Raw genomic sequence first — 19,799 nt, 5'->3', positions numbered from 1 at the left:
GATTTGAGTGTGCCTTAGGTTTTATCCTGATGGTGTCAATTTTTAGCAATTGGGATGCAGAGCATAATGTTTTTAACCTTACTGTCTAGTATCTCTACCTGAAACAGAGGTTTTGCAAGGATTTAAATCATTGATTTGTCCAAAGCAATATCCCTTTGGTACCAAAAACTGCATTTACACAAAGTATTTATAGTTTCGTACATTTATAAAGGCAGAGCAACTAATTGCATTTTGAGTTATTTGTGCTATGACTACTTTTCTTTGACAATTACTACAAGACAGATAACCACAGGGTTTTTCACAGAGAATACTATAGTTTTGGCACAAGGTGAAATGCATAACGGTATCTTTCAGGTAAAATAGAGCTGCCAAGGGTGGCACATTCATAGGTTGTACAGTTTTCAATCGATTGTTGTTCATTGTAAAATACACTTTTGGTAAAGGTGATTGCATGCGGATTCCCTCCTTTAGAAAACAGGGATAAAAGATACATTCTGAAAACGACTTTTTCGGATGTGGCTCGCCAACAAAAGACGAGATGGTAATCCCTGAGTCGTCGTTTGTTCTTCTTGGTTGAGAAAGTTGTAAATGTCAAGTCCGACTCCTTACCTAGGAAATTCACAGCAGAGTCTTTTTGCGTCTGACCGCAGATTAGACTTGCAGACTTGGAAAAACAAGTGGTGAACGACACCTTTGTCATATTGTCTGACATATGGCTGGATGGTGAAGAGGTGATTTGGAGTACTAATTTACTGTATTTTAGCTTCAATCTTTGTGCTTAGAGAACATTGCTTGATTGGCCAAAATGTGTTGTCCATAATGAAGGTTCTTGGGAAGCTGGAAACGTTATTGATGGTTTTGAAAATGTAAAGATAGTGCCCTCTTTGTTTGTTTTCATGGGAAACTTTTGTTCTCGCCCATGCAACTTATCTTTTGGCTCTTATTCAAGCATTTGGTAAGGGATCATTAATGTGCTTAGAATCTCCTCGATTGTCATCAAAACTTTAATCTTATATAATTGTTGAGTACATGCATCCATTCATTTTTCAGGCAGCAGTTTGATAAACTTGGAAGAATGATTGGAAATCATCCACGGCTAATAGCAAACATGAGTCCATGACGCATGTACAATCTCCTTCACTATCCAATAAATAAAGCCAGGGTCCATGAGGAGACATGACTAATAAAAACTCATTATCTGTGACAGGTCTCTCGACAGTCTTGCCAAGATGCGGTTTACCAGAGTATTTAACCGAAGAGCTTCGAGATGTTATTACCAATCCAGAGAGTTTTCTATACTGCATGTGAACTCTCCATTGTTCATCTATATGGTTATTAGTCTTATGAACACAAAAGCTGCAGCTATGATCTTGTATTTGTAAAATGCAGAGTAAAGTTCTACAACAAGGAGATTGTGTTCTTCCGACACGAGCTTCTATACAGAATGAGCCGTTCATGCTTAATAACCCCTTCCTGAAAAGAAACTAATGACCCATTTTATTTTCCAACTTCTGATTTTACAGTTTTTCGAATTAATCTGAAACTTGTGAAATGTGTTTGTTCAGCTTGTCTCCACATTAATTCATCAGAGCCATCTATGTTATCTAACTCTCTTGGTTCAACACATCATTTGGAACTATGACCACTGTCCACTGCCTTCGACTATATCCAACTCCACACACGGTACATTCTTAAATCTTCTTAATAAAGATTGAATGCCACCTAGTTTGGAAGCATGAAACCCGCCTTAAAAAGAAAAAGGATTGTTAAAGTTGTTGTTGTTTGGAAAACAGATATTATTAGGTGACAAGAGTGAGCAAAACGTATGCAAATTTGGGGGAGAAATATGTTTCAATCCAGGCTCCTTTTCAACTGATAGCACCTTCGTAGCTTATCGACCTTCCACTCAAGAAGTCGAACTCTCTGCTCTGTGATCAGATAAAAAGCCATTAGCTTAAAACATAACTTCATGTCTTCTTCTTTGCTTCTCTGTTTTCTTCTTATCATCTCCATCATGATGTCTATATTAAACCAAAATTAGTCACAATCATCATAAAATCAAGTATATCACCATAAGCTCCACTATACATTTGGCTGGTACGTTATTTTTGATGTATATTGATTTTCATGGAGGCATATAGCTAACGTGTAACAAATTTGAAATTTTAATGTAGAGTAAATTCAGATTTTAAAAGTTTCAAAACTTTTCAACTTTGACCTTTTCATGGGTCCTTCTTTTCCCTCGCCGTAAATACCAAGTCTCACACCCAAACACTCCTCTCTCTTGTCATTTAAAAGACTAGAGTCATTCTTTTCTACAAACTGAAATGAGCAAATATAAAAACACTCTAACACAATGTTTTCTTCCTCTGTATCCATCTCTATCTTGGTCGTGGTGGCCATGCAATTCTCTTTTATCCACAATGTTTTGTCCCTAAATCAGACCAATTCGTATCTGCAACACATATGCATCAACAGTGAAGGAAAATACAAGGCAAAGAATTCATACGAGAGCAGACTCAAAGATCATCTCGACAGTATGTCTAACATTCTAGACTACGGTTTCATCCACGGTGTTGGTGGTGCGGATTCTAGTACCTACTACATCAAGGCCCAATGTCGGGGAGATGCCTCCGAATCCAAGTGCCGCTCTTGCCTCTTTACCGCCTTCTCTGGGGTAACGTCATTACAATATTATCGGTTAGCTGTCCCATATACTTACATATATATATATATAAATGCATGCATACATTAGTTTTAGTTATATCTTAGCATTTCTTAGGAAATATGTCCCAACATATTTATATATATTGTAAATATGTGACAGATTCTTAGGAGATGTCCGAACAACAGAGGGAGAATAATATGGTACGACAACTGTTTTCTCTACATTTCCGAGATATATACCTACGAGAAGATTGATTTCAAGCACTATTTGTATTTGCACAATGCCAAAGATGTGAGCGGCAATAAAAAGTTGTTCAACAAGAACACAAAGGCTCTCCTAGATAAGCTCAAGGAGAAAGCAATTCGTAAAGAACAAGAGCCTTACACAAGAGACTACATGTATGCAGCGGGGGAGGAAAGTCTCGGGACGACGAAATTGTATGGGATGATGCAGTGTACACAAGACTTATCAGTTAAAAATTGCAGTGTGTGTTTGGATTCGATTATTGCAAAGCTTCCCAGATGCTGCAACGGTAAACAAGGAGGAAGAGTTTTGAATCCGAGTTGTACTTTTAGGTACGAGCTCTATCCTTTTGTAAAACCGTAAAAGATAATGAGAGCTCCAAACATTTTAGTTTTTGTTATTTTCGAATAAAGTGTTCTGAGCAAAATGATAATTCAAAGTAACAACATCAAATACCAGGCATTGTTGTCGTCATTCTTTTTCTTATTACGAGTCTTAAGAACAAAAAAATCATGGAACTAAAAGCATTCAACCTCCAGAAAACTTGACATAGGTTAAGAAACAACATGAGAAAAAACTTGTCTGCTTGGAGGATATAAGAGATACGACTAGAGAGTGTCAAAAGTAGAAAAGTTATAACAAAAAGAACAAAATCCCATGGAGTAATAGTAAAAAAGGTCTTCTCTAGGCCACTGGAGGAATCATCTCAGGGTAATCTACGGTTGTGAGTGGAGCTTCTTGCACAAGAGTAACTGGAGCAGCAGCCTGAGCAGGTGCAGAGTAGACAACATCATCTTTAGGAGCATGAATGATCACAACATCAGGCAATGGTGTCTTTGGTCCTGATTTGCCCGTAGGGTCCCAGTCAAGCATGATCTTCACCTTGATTCCCAACACCCCCTGCAAATACGGATTGAACCAACAAGATTAGACAAAGCCGGTATACTTACTCACTAAATGGTAGATAAGAGACTCATTAGAAAGCATACCTGTCTGAGCAAAACATGTCTCACTGCAGCATCGATGTATTCCTTAGTTGGTTGACCAGATGAAACCATGTAACCATCCTTGAACTTCATGGACTTAGCACGTGCAGCACGGAGCTTTCCACTCACGATGACCTCACATCCCTTAGCTCCACTCTCCATAACAAATCTCAAAACACCATAACAGGCCCTGTATATCAAATATACCATTGCAATATTAAGGATGAGAAGTTCAAGTGAAAAAAGAGATGCAATAGCCTTGTCGACACATTATGTATCATCAGTGTGTTCAGTAGATAGAAACATAACTATTACACAAAATCTATAAAGAGTGCGCATTTACAGAAACCCCACTGAGAAATATAATTACAGTTGTATCCTATACATTTCACTATTAGGACCAAGTAAGCTAAACAATAACAACAGCAATTGAGAGAGAATACACAAAAACATACTAGAGAAATGTCGTACCTGCGAACAGCAAGACCACCGAGAAGCTTGTAACGTAGAGACTCAGCCTGAGCAATGGCACAGAGACCTCTGTTGTTAACCTTCTCAGCATAGAGCTCAACACTGTCAACTGGAAACTTGAATCTCTTCTGGACAAGAGATGTCAATTCCCTAATTCTCCTCCCCTTCTCACCTAAAACCCAACATTTTCGATATCAGATCTCGAAACACATTCAAAATCGAAAGAGAGAAGAAATGATCAAACAAACATACCAAGAACATTCTGAGTACGAGTAGCTCTGATGATAATCTCAGTCCTCATTGGAGTAACCCTAACCTCAACACCAGAGTAACCATCCTCTGCTAGCTCTCTTGTGAGAACCTCATTCAATTCAGCGTAGAATACACCATCCGCTACAAACTACAAACACAGTAACCAGATCAGTTCCAATACGATACAGCTAGAGAAGTCCACTGAAAACAAAAAATGAAATCACAATTCACCTTTCTCTTCTTGCTGATTTGAGTCGCCATACTTGTGGATGTGAAAATCAGCCGATCTCTGAAACCCTAAATGTTGAGACGAAGAGAATCGGTAAGCTCGTGTTCGTTATCAGATATGATTTTAGTATTTATATTGACCTAATTCAGAAACTTAGGTCTCACATCCAATTGAGTTTGGGCCTATTTGTTGAATATGTCAGCCCAATGGACATTTTATGGGCTTTAATATATTTTAAAATTTAAGTACTAATATTATTTTTTAAAAATTAATAATTTCATTCCCGACAAGAACATCTGATTTTGAAGCTCTGTCATTTTCCGACGACGGCAATGGCGTCAGCTTCCAAGAACATTCAGCAAAACCCTTTCTCCTCGAAACCACCACGGCCTCCGTATTCCTCCGGCGCTGCATCAACAACCGCAGTGGCTTCCACCTCAGCCGAGCCCCTAATTCGAAACTCTACCTTAAATCCTAACCCTAGCACCAGCGGCTTACCGTCGACATCGAATTCACCGATTACGATGTCACAAGAAGATGAAATCCTCGCACGCTCCAGTCACATAACCCGGTCGGAGCTTCTCAAACGCCGATCACACAACCTGAAGCAGCTGGCCAAGTGTTATAGAGACAATTATTGGGCTTTAATGGAGGATGTCAAGGCACAACACAGGGATTATTGGTGGAAGTATGGGATTAGTCAGTTTAAAGACGAAAATAATCAATCGAATAAGAGACGGAGGCTTGGTCAAGAGGGAGATATCGGAGATGGTGGTGATGCTGTTGAAGGTAGTGGAGACAATGTTACTAACAATGATGGTGTTAAGAGTGATCAGTATGCGAATAGTAATTGTGGGAGTTGTATGTATGGATGCAAAGCTAAAGCTATGGCGCTTACGAAATACTGTCAATTGCATATTCTCAAGGATAGTAAGCAGAAGCTCTACACTGGTTGCACAAACGTCATTAAACGGTTTGTTTCACTTTCCCTTTATTTGGTTTTAAAATTCTCGTATAAACCAAAGTAATTGATGCTTCAAGTTGTGTTCTTTGCATATTATAGTTGGTGAAGATGTTGTAGTGATGATGAATTGAAACTGCAAAGCTGTTTTGTGTTATGTAGTGAGCCAAGAGATTGTTTCTCTTTTTTTTTCAAGTTTGCAGAAAGGATTTGGGATTGACACTTGACTTTTTTTCAAAGTTTTTCATAGGGTTTGGGAGAAGTCTTAGCTTTGGACATCGAGATAGTGATCGTCGGTAATCATTTATAGATTCAGTAGTTGCCTTGTGTTAAAATATTGCTCTATGTGCTTTGTTGTTCTGGTTGATACACATAACTGACGCAGATGCTTGAAGTTGTCTGTTTTGATGTGTATTTGTAAAATAGTCAGGATATGAGTATTAGCATAACTATATCACCCTTTGAAAATGTATTTGTGTTAGAATAGTCCCATTGTGGTAGTATTAAAACATAAACCAAGTTTCAGATTTGAGTTTTTACAACCTAGATTTCATATATAGGTAAGTTTGTATGCTGGTTTGTAATTAGCATATAATGATAATTTAAGCAATTCTCACCTAACTCTGCATTGTTTCCATTGTACATTCAGAGCCCCAGCAGGACCATTACTTTGTGGAAAACCAACACTTGCGTCGACTGTTCCTGCACTGTGTAATATACACTTCCAGAAAGCCCAAAAGCATGTGGCTAAAGCTTTAAAGGATGCTGGTCATAATGTCTCTTCAACAAGCAAGCCTCCCCCAAAGCTCCATGTTATAGTAGCTGCGTTTGTGCATCATATTCAAGCGAAACGAAAAAATCCACAGAAGGAGTGTAAACTTAAAAGTGTAGTAAAAGAAGAAAATACAAGCTGAGTTGAGCTGTTAGCGTTGCCAGAAGTTATTTTTGTGTATGTCCCAGAAGGGAAAAGGTGAGGATCTCTGCCTTACTATATCATTCTAAGAAGTGACATAAAACGTATTATGTTGCGCTCTTAATCGTCTACAGATTTTGTTACAGTGTAGGTATCGGATGTTTATCTGCCCTGAGCTATTAAGAGAGGTTTTGTTACAGTGTCCGGTAGGGTATAGTAGTTTAGATAGTGGTAGTTTATTAGGCTTAATAAGAAGATAACAGATCCATAAGCACAAAAACTAGTGTGTTGGAAGTTGGAACTCATTCTAACATTTGGAGATGTCCATTTCAGTTTAGTTGCAATTTTGTTCATTTCTAAAATTTACTTGTGAAAAGCGTATGCAAAATCGAAATGGTCTAATGGCTAATGGGAGACTCAGGCAACGATGCTTTGCAATTGACAAATTGTATTTTCGAAATTATGGGTGGCCAAAACTTGGCATACTTCGATTTTTGGCTATCCGGTTTAGAATTTTTCCGAACGTTTTAATTTAGGAAACTAATTTCAAGAGGAACCGGAATAGTCACAACCAAAAGTAGCGACCGGATACTAAAAAAGTAAAAAGGAACCAAATTTGGCCGGTTTAGATGTAATCAGGTTAGCTGCTGCTACTCCCTACTTCTCATCTTCAAGAACTGCAGCCTTCCAGCCTTACACTCATCCTACTACTCAAAGTGGTATTGGCAGACTTCAATCCTCTGTTGCTGCGCCCACACCAGGAGTCAGACGGGTTTATGAAACAGGAGAATCATCAAGACGTGTTGAGGATAGGGATTCCAACAATAACCTGCACCTTGGCGACTCATCCAAACGCAAAAACATGATAATCCTACAACGTGAAAAGGATTCAGAACAGAACAAGCAACAAGAAACATATCTAAACATGGGAGGTATTCTGAAACCTCCTAAAAAAACGTTAACATCACTCGTTTGATTCTGTCAATTTTTTATTTACAACTGACATGGTTTCATGTTACAGTTGAAGTTAACAGTTTGAATAAGAGTTCAGATATGGTCTCAGTATCACTTTTTGGAACATGACATATCTCAATTTTTTATTTTTTTTTCACAAGAGTGTCCATTTTATTATAAGGTCATTTGCAAGAATAACACTTTTCTACTAAAAAATTAAGAATATAGCATACTATATGTATCAATTAAGAAACTAACATGAAGGGTATAAAAAATGACCAACGGTGGTGGTGGTATGAGTTCCGGCGAAGGTTTCCGGCGACGGAGCTCCGGCGAGGGTTTTCCGGCAAGGGAGTTCCGGTGGTGGGTTTCGGCGATGGAATTCCGGCAAAAATTTCCGGCGAGAGTTTTCCGGTGAAGAAGTTCAGGTGGTGATTTTCCGACAACGTAGTTCCGGCGAGGGTTTCCCGGCGAGGGAGTTCCGACGGTGATTTTTCCGGTGAGGGAGTTCCGGCGGTGGTTTCCGGCGAGGGAGTTCCGGCGGTGGTTTCCGGCGAGGGAGTTCCAGCGGTGATTTTTCCGGTGAGGGAGTTCTGGCGGTGGTTTCCGGCGAGGGAGTTCCGGCGGTGGTTTCCGGCGAGGGAGTTCCGGCGGTGGTTTCCGGCGGTAATTTTCCGGCGAGTGAGTTCCAGCGGTGGTGGCAAAGGTTCCGGTGGTGGTGGTGGTGGTGGTTCTGGGCTGGGATGGTGGTGTGAATAGTTATGGTGGTGAGGATATTATTGTATTATTACACTTTATACACTTAATATCATTGTATTTTTTTGCATAGGTTAGTTTCTCAATTTATAATTTTTTGATGGTTATAAATGTGAATTTCCCTTTATTATATCAACATAAGCCAAAATTTGAGACAAACAACAGAGCCAAATTCAACTAAACATAAGTGTAAGACTTTTCAAACCCAACTATGAAGCCCAAGTAGGAAACCGCATCAGGAAGAAAGAAGAATCATTGAAACAGAACCTAAAACACGTGTCATGAGAAGGTTAGGTGCTGAAGACACGTGAGAAGAAGAAGATCGGAGAATCACTGGTCGCCGCCGAAGAAGATTGTTGACTCCATAGAAACCCAGAACACCGCGATATGCATGTTGAATCCGGTGATAGCAATTGTCAATTCCAAAGCTCTAAAAACAAATCTTCAACTTCATGAAAATTCAACTTCAAAATCTTCCCGATTAAACGTCAACGGTTCAGGAACTCAAGCATCATATTCATCAATCTTATGTTGGAGAGAATTGTGTTTAGGCAAAAACGAATCGCCTAAAACCACAACACTAATATAGATCGCATAATTTATTCAACAGAAAAAACAAAAAGCGGCAACAGATAGCCGAAACAAAGCCGAACCTCGCCGTAGACAAAGCTGGACCATACCAGAGACAAAACCAGTAAACAAACTGGATGGAGAAACAAAGATCATGTTTCCTCTCTCTGAATAATCGTAGAGAGAGAAGAGAGAGAAATTGATCTTTTGCCTTGGTTGACTCTCTTAAATTATAGTAATTAAAATAAATCTAAACTGATAAAAAACCACAGAGCCGACTCTCTTCAGAGAGTTTTAAGAGGGTGAGAGAGCCGTATACGTGGCAACATGTGATAGGGTGATTAATTTTAACAAAGGAAAAAAAAAATCAAGTTTTATTTTTTTCTTCACAACATCTCTCACACCACGACGGCTATGAAACCAAATGATCAATTCCGTCGGCGTTGTTAGAAAGGAAGCTGAGAATTGCAACTGCTTACAAGGTAAGAATCACTCACTATCCATTTCCATATTTCTTCATCAATCGAGCTTAATTCAGCTTTGTTGCCTTTTAATTTTGTCAATTCGAAGTGTTTAGAGTTGTGGATTTGATGTTCTTGTTATTGATTCAAACGTTTGAACAAATTATAGTATTTGGTAGTGTATGATGAGAAACATACAGATCTATTTATTATGTGACCGTGGCATTGAGATGATTTTAGATTTTCGATTGTCAATAGGAATACTAAATTGTATCTTTCATAAACATCGTTGGCTCTTATGTTAGTTCCACTAATCTCTCTCACCTTATTGCCACTGATTTCATCTTCCAAAATCAAATTTAGCTCAGAGATCACTAAATAGACAATGGTGATAGATAAATGAACCTAAACAATGATCTAAAGCTTCGTTGCTTGTTTTTCTTCTTAAGCTCCTCTTTGCTGTCTTACTTTCGCCTCTCCTCTGTGTGGTAGTAAGAGTTAATGTAGATATAGAAGAACTATCTTCGTGCTCTTATTATTTATTTTCCGCTTTGACACAAAAGTTTTATGATTTCACACGAACCCTTCACTTGTTGATGTTGTCGCTTCTCTCGAACCATATTTGTCTTAAGGTATTAAAACTTGTCCTAATTCTCCTTGTCTTTCTGGTGAGGATTTGAAATTCTGTACTTTCCTGCACACGATTCCCTAGCTAAGAATTCATTGTTTTTGAACTTGAGAAAATGATCTTATTGGAAAGTTTTATATGTTCCTGAATTGATTGTGATCTTTATTGGTACTGCATTAAGAATCTTATATGCTCCTGAACTAGTATTGGTAAGGAATACTGCCATTTTTTTATCTCCTTATGTGAAGTAAACCGTCTTTGCTCATATAGTTTGGTTTCTCTTTCACAGAGCAATGTCGACTCAGCTTTCGGTTTAATATCCTGTTCGATTGCAGTTTTTTTTGTGTCTGGTAGTTTCAAAGTCGATAGCGTAGAAGCAAAGAAGAAAGAAGAAAACTTTCGTGAAACCTTGAGGGATATGGCGAATAGCAAATACGAGTATGTGAAATCATTCGAATTGGAGGATGAAGTCATGCTTCCTAACTTGATGGTTGTTCGAATCGATGGTCGTGATTTTTCTAGGTAAATTTTACAGATTGTGTATAATATAATGATCTATATGAAATTTATCACTACTCCAATGTCAATGGTGATGGTGTGTAGATTGTAGTATCTCTGGAATAATTGAGGGAAAATAATGATTAAAGGCTGCATCTTTGATGGATTTTGGAAGCATGATTTGACATTGTTCCTGAAAGAATGTTTTTTTTCTTTGGCATTTTACTTACACCTGCTTACCTTTGTTTGATAACTACAGATTTTCTCAAGTTCATGAGTTTGAGAAGCCTAATGATGAAACAGCCCTCAATTTGATGAATTCATGTTCAGCTGCGGTTTTGGAAGAGTTTCCTGACATAATCTTTGCTTATGGATACAGTGACGAATACAGGTCCTAAATACACTCCATTGACTTTATTTATTTCACCTCTATGTATCTTGTACAAGATTTATATGTTTACATGTCTTTTGTAGCTTTGTATTCAAGAAAACATCAAGATTCTACCAGAGACGAGCCAGGTATTTTTTCGATTAAAGTTGATTCCATATTTTTAGTGAATTTACTTGAAGAAAACCTTTTCCTCAATGATATGTGGTTTTTTCTTCTCTGATTGACTCATTGTTTTTCACTTTCTTGTTTTTTTTTTTTATATGCAGTAAGATTTTGTCGTTGGTAGCTTCTTTCTTTGCTGCAGTTTATGTAACAAAATGGAAAGAGTTTTTTCCCCAAAGAAAATTATTATATGCTCCGTCCTTCAGTTCAAAAGTTGTAAGTTGTGCATCAGCAGAGGTTCTTCAGGCTTATCTCGCGTGGAGACAACAGGACTGTAAGACATTCTGACAACATAAATATTGTACTTGACACTTATTCTTGATTTCTTGTTTTTCCGGATATTAGTTCTACTTATTGGCGTGAATATCTTCGTGAATTAAGTGAAACCCATTTTTTGGTTGCAGGCCACGCCAACAATCAGTATGACACTTGTTTCTGGATGTTAGTTAAAAGTGGAAAGAGCGTAAGTGAAACCCAAGAGATTCTAAAGGTGTGTTATTCGTGCTTTTCTATGGCAGAGATCAATGTTTTTTTGTCTGCACTACGACTATAATTTTTTTTTTCTAATACAGATGTCAAAATGGCCCTTTACCTTCTTAAGCCAAGTTTCACGCTTAGTAATGATATTACATGGTTTGAACACACGATTTCTATTTCCATTGGATGCCTGCAGGATACACAAAAACAGCAGAAAAATGAGCTTCTCTTTCAGAAATTTGGTATCAATTACAAGACGCTTCCTGAATTGTTTCGCCAAGGATCTTGTCTTTTCAAGAAAAAGGTGATAATTTATATCTTTTGTTAGAAATTATATACAGAGCACTTGCTTTGCTATGTGTTGTGTATGTATTTAGACTTCCAGTTTTAAGTTGAGTCTCTAAGAATGTTAGTAACCTGAGTTTGTTGACAATATTGTTGATGCACATGTACGTTTAGGCTTATGCATTGTAATTTGTAAGTTTGAATTGTCTGAACCCTAGTAAAATCTAGCAATGTGTAGAAGACTATTACTTCAGCTTAGTTGATGTTCAGGTTTAAAACTGATGTATCTAGCTGCTCTTCTTGATGTTCATCATAAATTTGCGTGATGCTATGTAGCTAAGACTTATTGTAAATTTCCAATAACACACTTTCATTTAACTTGATTCAGGTGGAAGAAACTGTAAAGCATGACGAAAATGGCAATCCTGTAAAAAGATTGAGGAGAAAGGCTGTTTTTGTACATTCAGAGAATATTGCAGGAAGAAGCTTTTGGAATGAGCAGCCCTCTCTATATAATGATCTTGGCCACTTCACGAAAGACATTGGAAAAATTGAACCAGATTTTATTAGGTCGTTTCAGTTTGAGAACAAATTGTTACCTTTAACTTGGGTCGTGGTTAGGATTGATGGCTGTCACTTTCACAGGTAATTGTCTATAGCTTACCTTTATTTCGTAAAAGTTTGTCAGTCTTTTTACTGCATTGAAGCCTTAGACTAGTAAAATCCTTGCGCTCCATAGGATTCAGCTAGGCTAGCCTGTTCAGTTTTATTATGTTCTGTTGTGGTTGCATTTGTCTAGGGAATATTCTGATTATTGAATCTGAACTTGCATTTTCAGAAAGAAGTCATTTTGTTAGTGATTACTAGTCTTCTGTGTTGCAAATTACGACTCATGGAGCTTGCTTGGATTTTGATAGATTTTCTGACGTTCATGAATTTGAGAAGCCAAATGATGAGCAAGCTCTGAAACTTATGAATTCATGTGCAGTGGCTGTTCTCGAGGAGTTTGAGGATATTCACTTTGCCTATGGTGTCAGTGATGAGTATAGGTGTCCATCTCGCAACCTGTTTATCTCAGCTTTACATAATTTAGATATTAATTAAGTTCATCATCGATTACAGCTTTGTTTTGAAGAAAGAATCTGAGCTCTACAAAAGACAATCCAGGTTAAACTAAATTTCTCTTTTTCCTTACACTTTTGGCCGTATCTCCCTGATATCCTTAGTCTTAATACTTAGTATTGCATTACAGTAAGATAATATCTGCAGTCGCATCCTTCTTTACATCCACATATGTGTTACAATGGGGAGAATTTTTCCCTCACAAAGAATTGAAGTACCCTCCATCATTCGATGGACGAGCTGTATGCTATCCAACATACAATATTCTCTTGGATTATCTGGCGTGGAGACAAGTTGACTGTTAGTATAATAACACTGTGATAAATTATTTGGAATCGTCTATATCTTTGCAAAATTTTAGATGAGTAGTCTTATGTTTTCTTTGTTTTTCGTTTGGCAGGCCACATCAATAATCAGTACAATACATGTTTCTGGATGCTTGTTAAGTCTGGAAAAAACAAAACTCAATCCCAAGATTACTTAAAGGTACTTTGTTATAATGGATTGAAAAAAATTATTCTCAAGTAGTCAATGCTTAGAATGGTTCTTATCTTACTCTTTGTGAATGACATTCCCAGGGTACACAAACACGAGAGAAAAATGAGCTGCTTAGCCGTCAATTTGGAATTGAGTACAACTCATTACCTGTAATCTTTCGAATGGGTTCTTCGGTTTTCCGTCTAAAGGTTAGTATTGCCTTAACTTTAAATCTATGCATAGAAAGATTATGATACAGTGGACTGGCTGAGAAACTTTATAAGTGCCAAACTGGTTCTGCTCTTATCGTATCGTATGAATCAATTAAGTTACTCAAACCTTTGGCTGTTAACTCGTAAATGGCTAAATCCATATACCAAACCTGAAATGTAACTACCTGCCGAGGTTTCTTACTGTTTCTATCAAACTCATCAAGCAGTCGTGAAGATCTTCTTCCGTTGCAGAACTTGATATTTGTAGAGCTGTCTGAATATTCTTTTTCAGGAAGCTGAGAATGGAGTAGTTTCAGGGAAGAAACTGGAAGGAGAAGTGGTCGTGGATCATTGCAACATCATCGAACGCTGTTTCTGGGAAGAACACCTACACATTCTTAGCTACTCATAAACAGCTGCATTTTAGTATTTTACTTCACTTGTAAGACTAATTTATTGCAAATTCTTAATCTCCAATTAGCACAGCTTTACTTCTTTTCAACATGTGTTATACCTTAGTTTTTCACATGTATGTCAACCATTGTTAAGATTTTAGAAAAGTTATTGGTTTTGTATGTTAAATACATTTGTGGAAGACGAGAGAAGGGAGATAGATAGATATGTAAAACATTAAATTCACACCATACCTGTGCACCGACCAACTGCTAACTTCTCTTGCGTTACGTAAAAGTAACTTTATCCTCTCCATTTATTTTGTTAATGTATAATCACTAGAGACCAGTATTATTAATAATTTTCTATCATGTTGTTGAATAGTACTAGTAATTCAAATGTCTATTAAGTCGGTCCAACTACTTGATAAGACCTATAGACTAAAATTTTCAGGTCCGGTGGTTAGATTCTGAGATATGTTTTTGTTCTCATTCCATTTTAAATTCCGACTTTATGTACTTGTATATATTTGGTGAAAAATTTGTATATAACTTTTAAATTATTCAACCGAGCAAAAGTATACTTTTTTGTTTGTTTGCCACACATTGATTGATTTATTACTTTTAAGTATATCAATTTAACAGGGAAATATAACTGAATCTAGTAAATATAATAACTTTCTTGATTTGGGTCTCAAGTCTGAGAACCAAAAACCCAATGATATTTTGATAAAATACTATTTTTTACGTGACAACTTGCAGTAAATCAGTATCTATAAATTCTAGATGTTTTCCTATAATTTTCTTGCTTTTTGAACAAGCTATAATTAAGAAAAATCAGGTCAAACATTGGAAAGCATAATTGGCAGCGAATCCTATTACAGATTTTTTCCATTAATCATATCGTTAATATCTAAAATGAAAGTCAATTGTAGTGGTCGTTTTGGAAAATATGAAAGGTGGCAATTTGATATGTTTTTTTTTGTAGTGAAATTTATTTCCAATTACGTTAATATTTAAATAAATTCCGTGTAAATATTGATACTCGACACAACACGCAAAAAAAAAAAGAAAAAAAAAAAAAGAGTTATATATTTGAGATTTCTTGATTTTAAATAAGGAATTGAGTTCATGTACCAACTAATCAATGAAAGACAGAAATAAGAAAAATATAAAAATGAGAAGGGTAAGCAATCAATATGAAGTCGTGGATGCTTACCCCACCATTCGTCACAAGAGATTCGTCATTTAAAGCATTCTGATCTTATAACATTTATCAACCATATATATACACACAAAATATTTGTTAACAAAAAGATTTATATTTCTTCTCTTCTTTGTTCATAACTAAGAACTCAGAAAGAGACCAACGACACTGCAAATGGCGGATGAATCTCCAAAGTCTATCTACGACTTCACCGTCAAGGTTTTTCCTCTCAACGTTTTTCTTGCTTTTATTCATAAATTATCAGGGTTTTTTTTTTCATAACTATTATGATTAGTCTTAGATTCTTAATACACATAAACAGAAAGAGATTTTGTTTTGATCCGAAATTACGATACCGGAATTTCTAATGTTCGATCTCAGGCAAAAGAATATAGATGAACAATTTCAAGGTTTGTTATAAAAAGAAAACATATTATGTGTGTTTATATTTTATTCATGAACATGGCAGGATATCGGAGGTAACGATGTGAGTTTGGACCAATACAAAGGCAAAACTCTTTTGGTTGTAAACGTTGCTTCCAAATGGTAAAAATCCCTTTTCACTGTTTTTCATTTTTTTGTTGGTTAGAATTCATTGCCTAATTGTACAAGATAGTATTTGTGATCTAAGAAAGGAAGCAACGTTTGATTTCACTTTTTGGATTATTATGTTCAACTTTAAGTATTGGTTGTATGGCTTGTATGCTCATTGATATCTGTAAAAAAAAGTATTTGTGATCTACCAGATTAAAAAATATAATTGCAAGGATCTTGTGAAATTAGTACTTGTTCAATCCGGTTCAGTTTGGTTTGATTAGTACTTGTCCTTTTTTCTTAACCGCAACATAGGTTTGTTAAAATATAAACAGAGATTTCGAGTAATATTGGTCTTCGTTTGTTCAAATTTAAGATTTTGCTTAAAGTCAATCAAATAGATGAAATCAAAACTAAACTTCCTGATTAACTTGCAGTGGTCTGACGGATGCGAACTACAAGGAACTGAATGTTCTGTACGAGAAATACAAGGAGCAAGGTCTTTGATTTATATACTATAGCTAGCTCCCACAAAACTAAACCTGGTTTTAGTTAGGATTTTAATTCTTGTCACTATAACTAAATAAATGTAAAAAATGAGAATAGGGTTGGAGATATTAGCATTCCCGTGTAATCAGTTCTTAGGACAAGAACCAGGAAACAATGAAGAGATTCAACAAACTGTCTGCACCAGGTTCAAAGCTGAATTCCCCATCTTTGACAAGGTAGTTCATTTTTCTTTTTATTACACTTCTCTCTTTCATTGGTTAAATGTTTTACTAGTGACTGATCTTTACAACATTAAGGATATGTGACTTTCTGTAAGTAACTTAATGAGGAATGATGATTGTCTAATAGGGAAAGAAAAATAGTATATATAAATAGTTGACGGAAATGTTGACGGCAATGTAGGTGGATGTGAACGGTAAGAACACGGCACCATTATACAAGTACTTGAAAGCAGAGAAAGGAGGTTTGCTCATTGATGCTATCAAATGGAACTTCACCAAATTCTTGGTTTCTCCTGATGGCAAGGTCTTACAGAGATATTCTCCCAGAACCTCTCCTCTTCAATTCGAGGTACGTATACCATCCTGGTTTTCACCTAAACCGGAATCCATCCATACACAACCATCTTATTACGGTTTGTTATTCGGTTTATGCAGAAGGACATTCAAACTGCGTTGGGACAGGCCTCTTCTTAATCACCAGAAGAAGAAGTTTCAAGAACTTTCGTTTGGTCCAAATTATGATCTTAGAATCATCAACATTGCAAACTTATTTTCTTTGAATTCTATCATTCTTGTTTTAAATAATTGATGTATTCGATGTCTTTTCATGGGATGATATATCATATATTATCATGTGACTCTCGTTCAAACAAACCTCAAATCATAAAAAGTTGAGTAATAAATTCTATTGGGTCATTATTAGACATTTGTATACGTAAAAAGAACATGTGAAAGGATTTTTGCCCTATCGTACACGACACGTTTAAGTGTGTTCACAACTTATGACCACAAAAAGTTTCTGATTCTTTCCTAGCCACGGGACAAAAAGATAAGAATCACATGTAAAAGAACATAAAAGAAGGGTCATGTGCTTTCTTTGTTGACATCTTGTGATTGAAGCAAAACCTCATCATATAAGCCTAATTACCAATGATACAAAAACAAGATGAAGATCATGAAAGAACAGAAGATATCAAAACATGAACAGTTAGATCAATTACCTCAGCCAAAAACAGAGGTCTTCAAAAAAACAGTTGGAGATTGATTTCTGTGTCTAAATCTCATCACTGCATATGAGAGGACAAGAACCCTAATTCAGATGTCATATGTTAAGCAACCACATTGCACTCAATCACAACAGTCAGGAGAACTGTAGACAAAGAATTTGAAGTTTTTTTATTCACTTGACACAATTAAAATCATAAAGACTTAAGATTACTACAACACATAACATACATAGAATTTTAAAGTAAAAGCCAAACCAGTTTATCCACAGACACATTTGCAGGTCTATTCTCAGCGAACAATGGCAGAGACTTCATTCTTGCAAAGACGGTCTTTCTCTGGTTCAAAGATGAAAATCGATTCTAGTTCAGCTGCACAACCGTACGGTGCAAGCAACAGTTTGTGCCCAATATTTGAGTCTAGCTTTTACATCATCTGGATCATCACCTGAATCAAAAATTGCAACAATCAAACATTCAAGTCAAGAAAATGTTCTTCATAATCACAAGACTCAAATCTATCTCAGATTTAGAGATTTACCAGGGCTAGAGATCTTCCAATTTGCAATTGGAGCGGTCGTGGTCGGTGGTGGCGACGAATCATCTTCCTCCTGGGACTTGTGGTGGTTTTGTTGCTTATCATCTAAGAACTTCTGGCTCATGGAGTAACAAAGCTCTAACGCAGGCAAAGTGTTGCAAAGCTCAGGGATCTCATCGTAACTAAAACCAAACCCTAGATCTAAACAACCTTTAAGCTCCTCAAGATCATCATCCGTCAAACTCTTGGCTCTCGTCAAATCATCTTGATCATCCAACGCGTATCCCTCAAGCAACACTTGGCTCTTCTTCTTCTCCAGCTTCTTCCTACTCTCTCCGGCGAAATAGCCTCCTCCTCTGCCGCCAGAATCTCCAATCGCGGCCCACGTTTCTTGGATTCCCCCGTCGCCACCGTCGTGGTGTTCTGGTAAGGTTGTGTTCGATATATCATCAGCATTTGCTGGTTTGTTCTCTTGGACAGAGTGTGTCTTCCATGCAGGTGGATGTGATGATTCGATGTGAATACAAGCCATTGGTTTTTCTCTCTGTGATTGTTTTTTGTTATCGGATATAACATATTGAGTGGTGAGGAAAGATTATTATATAAAGGAGATGGTTTCTTTCTTAGAAAAGTGGCGACGTAGAAGCATCAATTATTGCATATATGCCATCTTTGTTGTGGGGCCATATGCAAACGAATCAATGATTCCATGAAACGTGTGTTCGAGAAACATTGGGTTTCCATTTTGGGATTCGTCTCGGTTTGTCTTTCAAGTTTCAACTTCTATTTAATTTATGGACATCTATTTTACTAATAATAATGTTGCATAAACATTGAATCACATCGAGAAACATAAAGTATTGTTGTGAAAATTTGTATACTACTTAATTGGAAGGAGAAAACAAAGTGTATTCAAATGAACATGAGAAATTATATTCTGATATTAAAAAGTGTATTGCAGAAGAGATCACTAGTAATCCCATTTATTTACATGATATAAAATTGAATTGCGACCTGAGAAGACATGAAGTTGACATCTTCTTCATAACATTGTTTACAACATCAAGCAATGTTGTCATTGGTCATCAAGAAATGTTAAAATCGTCCCATTAATTTATAAAAACTTAAAAAGTGTAAATTTTCAAATTGTTTTTTTTTCAACTTATCAATATTGGATTTATCTAAAGAAAACTATGCACGGAGTCGCCGCTGGCCACACGAACAGAAGAAGTATGGCCTACTTCAGAGAGTTTGATTTTGGTTTCAGATATTGGTATAAATTATTTTTCTAGACACTTGTTCTAACTGTCTCTAGATTCGTGTTTAGTAAGTTAAGTATCTCATGCTGGAACATGTTATAGTATGTTGTTAAATGTTATCCATATCATATGAAAGAACAGAATTTATTAGTTTTTTTTTGTGGTTCAGGTATTTATAAACATGTTAATCTTTTTTTCTTTTGGGTTAATGTTAAATTTTAATAAATATAGCAATCTTAATATGACTTGTTAGCAAGAAAACGACAAAACACTCTCAGCTTAAGTTTAGGTCATTTTCTTAAACCAGAATTCAGAATTGGAGTTCAGTTGGAATCAAGATATGTTGGTTTAATTTGTTTGTTTCTTTATCGATTTGTTTTTTCACATTATCAATTCTTAAACGCTAAACAAAAACGTT

The 19,799-nt window shown here is 36.4% G+C and overlaps 7 protein-coding genes, 1 long non-coding RNA gene, 1 other non-coding gene and 1 pseudogene across 22 annotated transcripts; 6 read left to right on the top strand and 4 right to left on the bottom strand.

The window, feature by feature from the left end:
* The first annotated feature begins 29 nt into the window (after positions 1-29).
* On the top strand, positions 30-1,934 carry AT2G31625 (annotated as a pseudogene). Its single transcript has 10 exons — positions 30-68; positions 283-354; positions 444-541; positions 651-731; positions 826-955; positions 1,051-1,112; positions 1,175-1,279; positions 1,368-1,522; positions 1,566-1,683; positions 1,794-1,934.
* A 422-nt stretch (positions 1,935-2,356) lies between these two features.
* On the top strand, positions 2,357-3,274 carry AT2G31620 (Receptor-like protein kinase-related family protein; the record flags this gene model as incomplete). The annotated part of the gene is made up of 2 exons (NM_128719.1): positions 2,357-2,677; positions 2,828-3,274. 2 exons carry the CDS (start codon positions 2,357-2,359, stop codon positions 3,272-3,274), a joined length of 768 nt encoding a protein of 255 aa, NP_180720.1.
* An 8-nt stretch (positions 3,275-3,282) lies between these two features.
* Positions 3,283-5,024, bottom strand: AT2G31610 (Ribosomal protein S3 family protein). Its single transcript, NM_128718.5, has 5 exons — positions 4,852-5,024; positions 4,621-4,768; positions 4,369-4,540; positions 3,901-4,087; positions 3,283-3,811 (listed from the first exon to the last, which is right to left on the bottom strand). The coding sequence occupies exons 1-5, from the start codon at positions 4,879-4,881 to the stop codon at positions 3,596-3,598; spliced, it is 753 nt and encodes a 250-aa protein (NP_180719.1). The 5' UTR covers positions 4,882-5,024; the 3' UTR covers positions 3,283-3,595.
* A 95-nt stretch (positions 5,025-5,119) lies between these two features.
* Positions 5,120-7,329, top strand: AT2G31600 (INO80 complex subunit D-like protein). 6 transcript variants are annotated; one of them, NM_001336342.1, is made up of 3 exons: positions 5,120-5,822; positions 6,460-6,780; positions 6,858-7,085. In NM_001336342.1, the coding sequence occupies exons 1-2, from the start codon at positions 5,182-5,184 to the stop codon at positions 6,722-6,724; spliced, it is 906 nt and encodes a 301-aa protein (NP_001324026.1). In that variant the 5' UTR covers positions 5,120-5,181; the 3' UTR covers positions 6,725-6,780; positions 6,858-7,085. The 6 variants fall into 6 exon arrangements, with proteins under 6 accessions (NP_001324026.1, NP_973576.1, NP_180718.2 ...); NM_201847.3 differs by adding an exon at positions 6,051-6,106 and having other exon boundaries at positions 6,460-7,085; NM_001336341.1 differs by adding an exon at positions 7,260-7,329 and having other exon boundaries at positions 5,129-5,822; positions 6,460-6,929.
* AT2G31590 (uncharacterized protein) lies at positions 7,132-8,436 on the top strand (the record flags this gene model as incomplete). Its single annotated transcript, NM_128716.1, has 3 exons — positions 7,132-7,228; positions 7,353-7,680; positions 8,139-8,436. The coding sequence occupies 3 exons, from the start codon at positions 7,132-7,134 to the stop codon at positions 8,434-8,436; spliced, it is 723 nt and encodes a 240-aa protein (NP_180717.1).
* Positions 8,437-8,535: 99 nt separating this feature from the next.
* On the bottom strand, positions 8,536-9,263 carry AT2G31585. 2 transcript variants are annotated; one of them, NR_143762.1, is made up of 2 exons: positions 9,087-9,230; positions 8,538-8,999 (listed from the first exon to the last, which is right to left on the bottom strand). It is a non-coding gene; the product is annotated as an other RNA (non-coding RNA). The 2 variants fall into 2 exon arrangements; NR_143761.1 differs by having other exon boundaries at positions 8,536-9,263.
* A 69-nt stretch (positions 9,264-9,332) lies between these two features.
* On the top strand, positions 9,333-14,423 carry AT2G31580 (tRNAHis guanylyltransferase). 5 transcript variants are annotated; one of them, NM_128715.3, is made up of 14 exons: positions 9,339-9,485; positions 10,428-10,614; positions 10,850-10,981; positions 11,065-11,109; positions 11,248-11,417; positions 11,548-11,633; positions 11,817-11,924; positions 12,294-12,550; positions 12,823-12,954; positions 13,028-13,072; positions 13,158-13,327; positions 13,428-13,513; positions 13,606-13,713; positions 14,009-14,423. In NM_128715.3, exons 1-14 carry the CDS (start codon positions 9,428-9,430, stop codon positions 14,126-14,128), a joined length of 1,704 nt encoding a protein of 567 aa, NP_565727.2. In that variant the 5' UTR covers positions 9,339-9,427; the 3' UTR covers positions 14,129-14,423. The 5 variants fall into 5 exon arrangements, with proteins under 5 accessions (NP_001325129.1, NP_565727.2, NP_001325127.1 ...); NM_001336338.1 differs by having other exon boundaries at positions 10,382-10,614; NM_001336340.1 differs by having other exon boundaries at positions 9,333-10,614; positions 14,009-14,415.
* A 918-nt stretch (positions 14,424-15,341) lies between these two features.
* On the top strand, positions 15,342-17,291 carry GPX2 (glutathione peroxidase 2). The gene is made up of 6 exons (NM_128714.4): positions 15,342-15,534; positions 15,785-15,861; positions 16,287-16,348; positions 16,456-16,574; positions 16,762-16,929; positions 17,016-17,291. Exons 1-6 carry the CDS (start codon positions 15,490-15,492, stop codon positions 17,052-17,054), a joined length of 510 nt encoding a protein of 169 aa, NP_180715.1. The 5' UTR covers positions 15,342-15,489; the 3' UTR covers positions 17,055-17,291.
* On the bottom strand, positions 15,512-15,805 carry AT2G08440. The gene has a single exon (NR_140343.1). It is a non-coding gene; the product is annotated as an other RNA (long non-coding RNA).
* On the bottom strand, positions 17,254-18,780 carry AT2G31560 (signal transducer/transcription protein, putative (DUF1685)). Of its 3 annotated transcripts, NM_179838.2 has the most exons (4): positions 18,126-18,780; positions 17,843-18,032; positions 17,582-17,730; positions 17,254-17,500 (listed from the first exon to the last, which is right to left on the bottom strand). In NM_179838.2, exons 1-2 carry the CDS (start codon positions 18,652-18,654, stop codon positions 17,953-17,955), a joined length of 609 nt encoding a protein of 202 aa, NP_850169.1. In that variant the 5' UTR covers positions 18,655-18,780; the 3' UTR covers positions 17,254-17,500; positions 17,582-17,730; positions 17,843-17,952. The 3 variants fall into 3 exon arrangements, with proteins under 3 accessions (NP_850169.1, NP_973575.1, NP_001325346.1); NM_201846.2 differs by having other exon boundaries at positions 17,272-17,500; positions 17,582-18,032; positions 18,126-18,708; NM_001336336.1 differs by lacking the exon at positions 17,254-17,500 and having other exon boundaries at positions 17,561-18,032; positions 18,126-18,740.
* Positions 18,781-19,799: the final 1,019 nt, after the last annotated feature.

The sequence above is a fragment of the Arabidopsis thaliana genome, chromosome 2, assembly GCF_000001735.4.
Source record: "Arabidopsis thaliana chromosome 2, partial sequence".
NCBI classification, from domain to species: Eukaryota; Viridiplantae; Streptophyta; class Magnoliopsida; order Brassicales; family Brassicaceae; genus Arabidopsis; species Arabidopsis thaliana.
The sequence above is the reverse complement of the archived record's forward strand: the minus strand, read 5'-3'. Positions and strand labels throughout refer to the sequence as shown.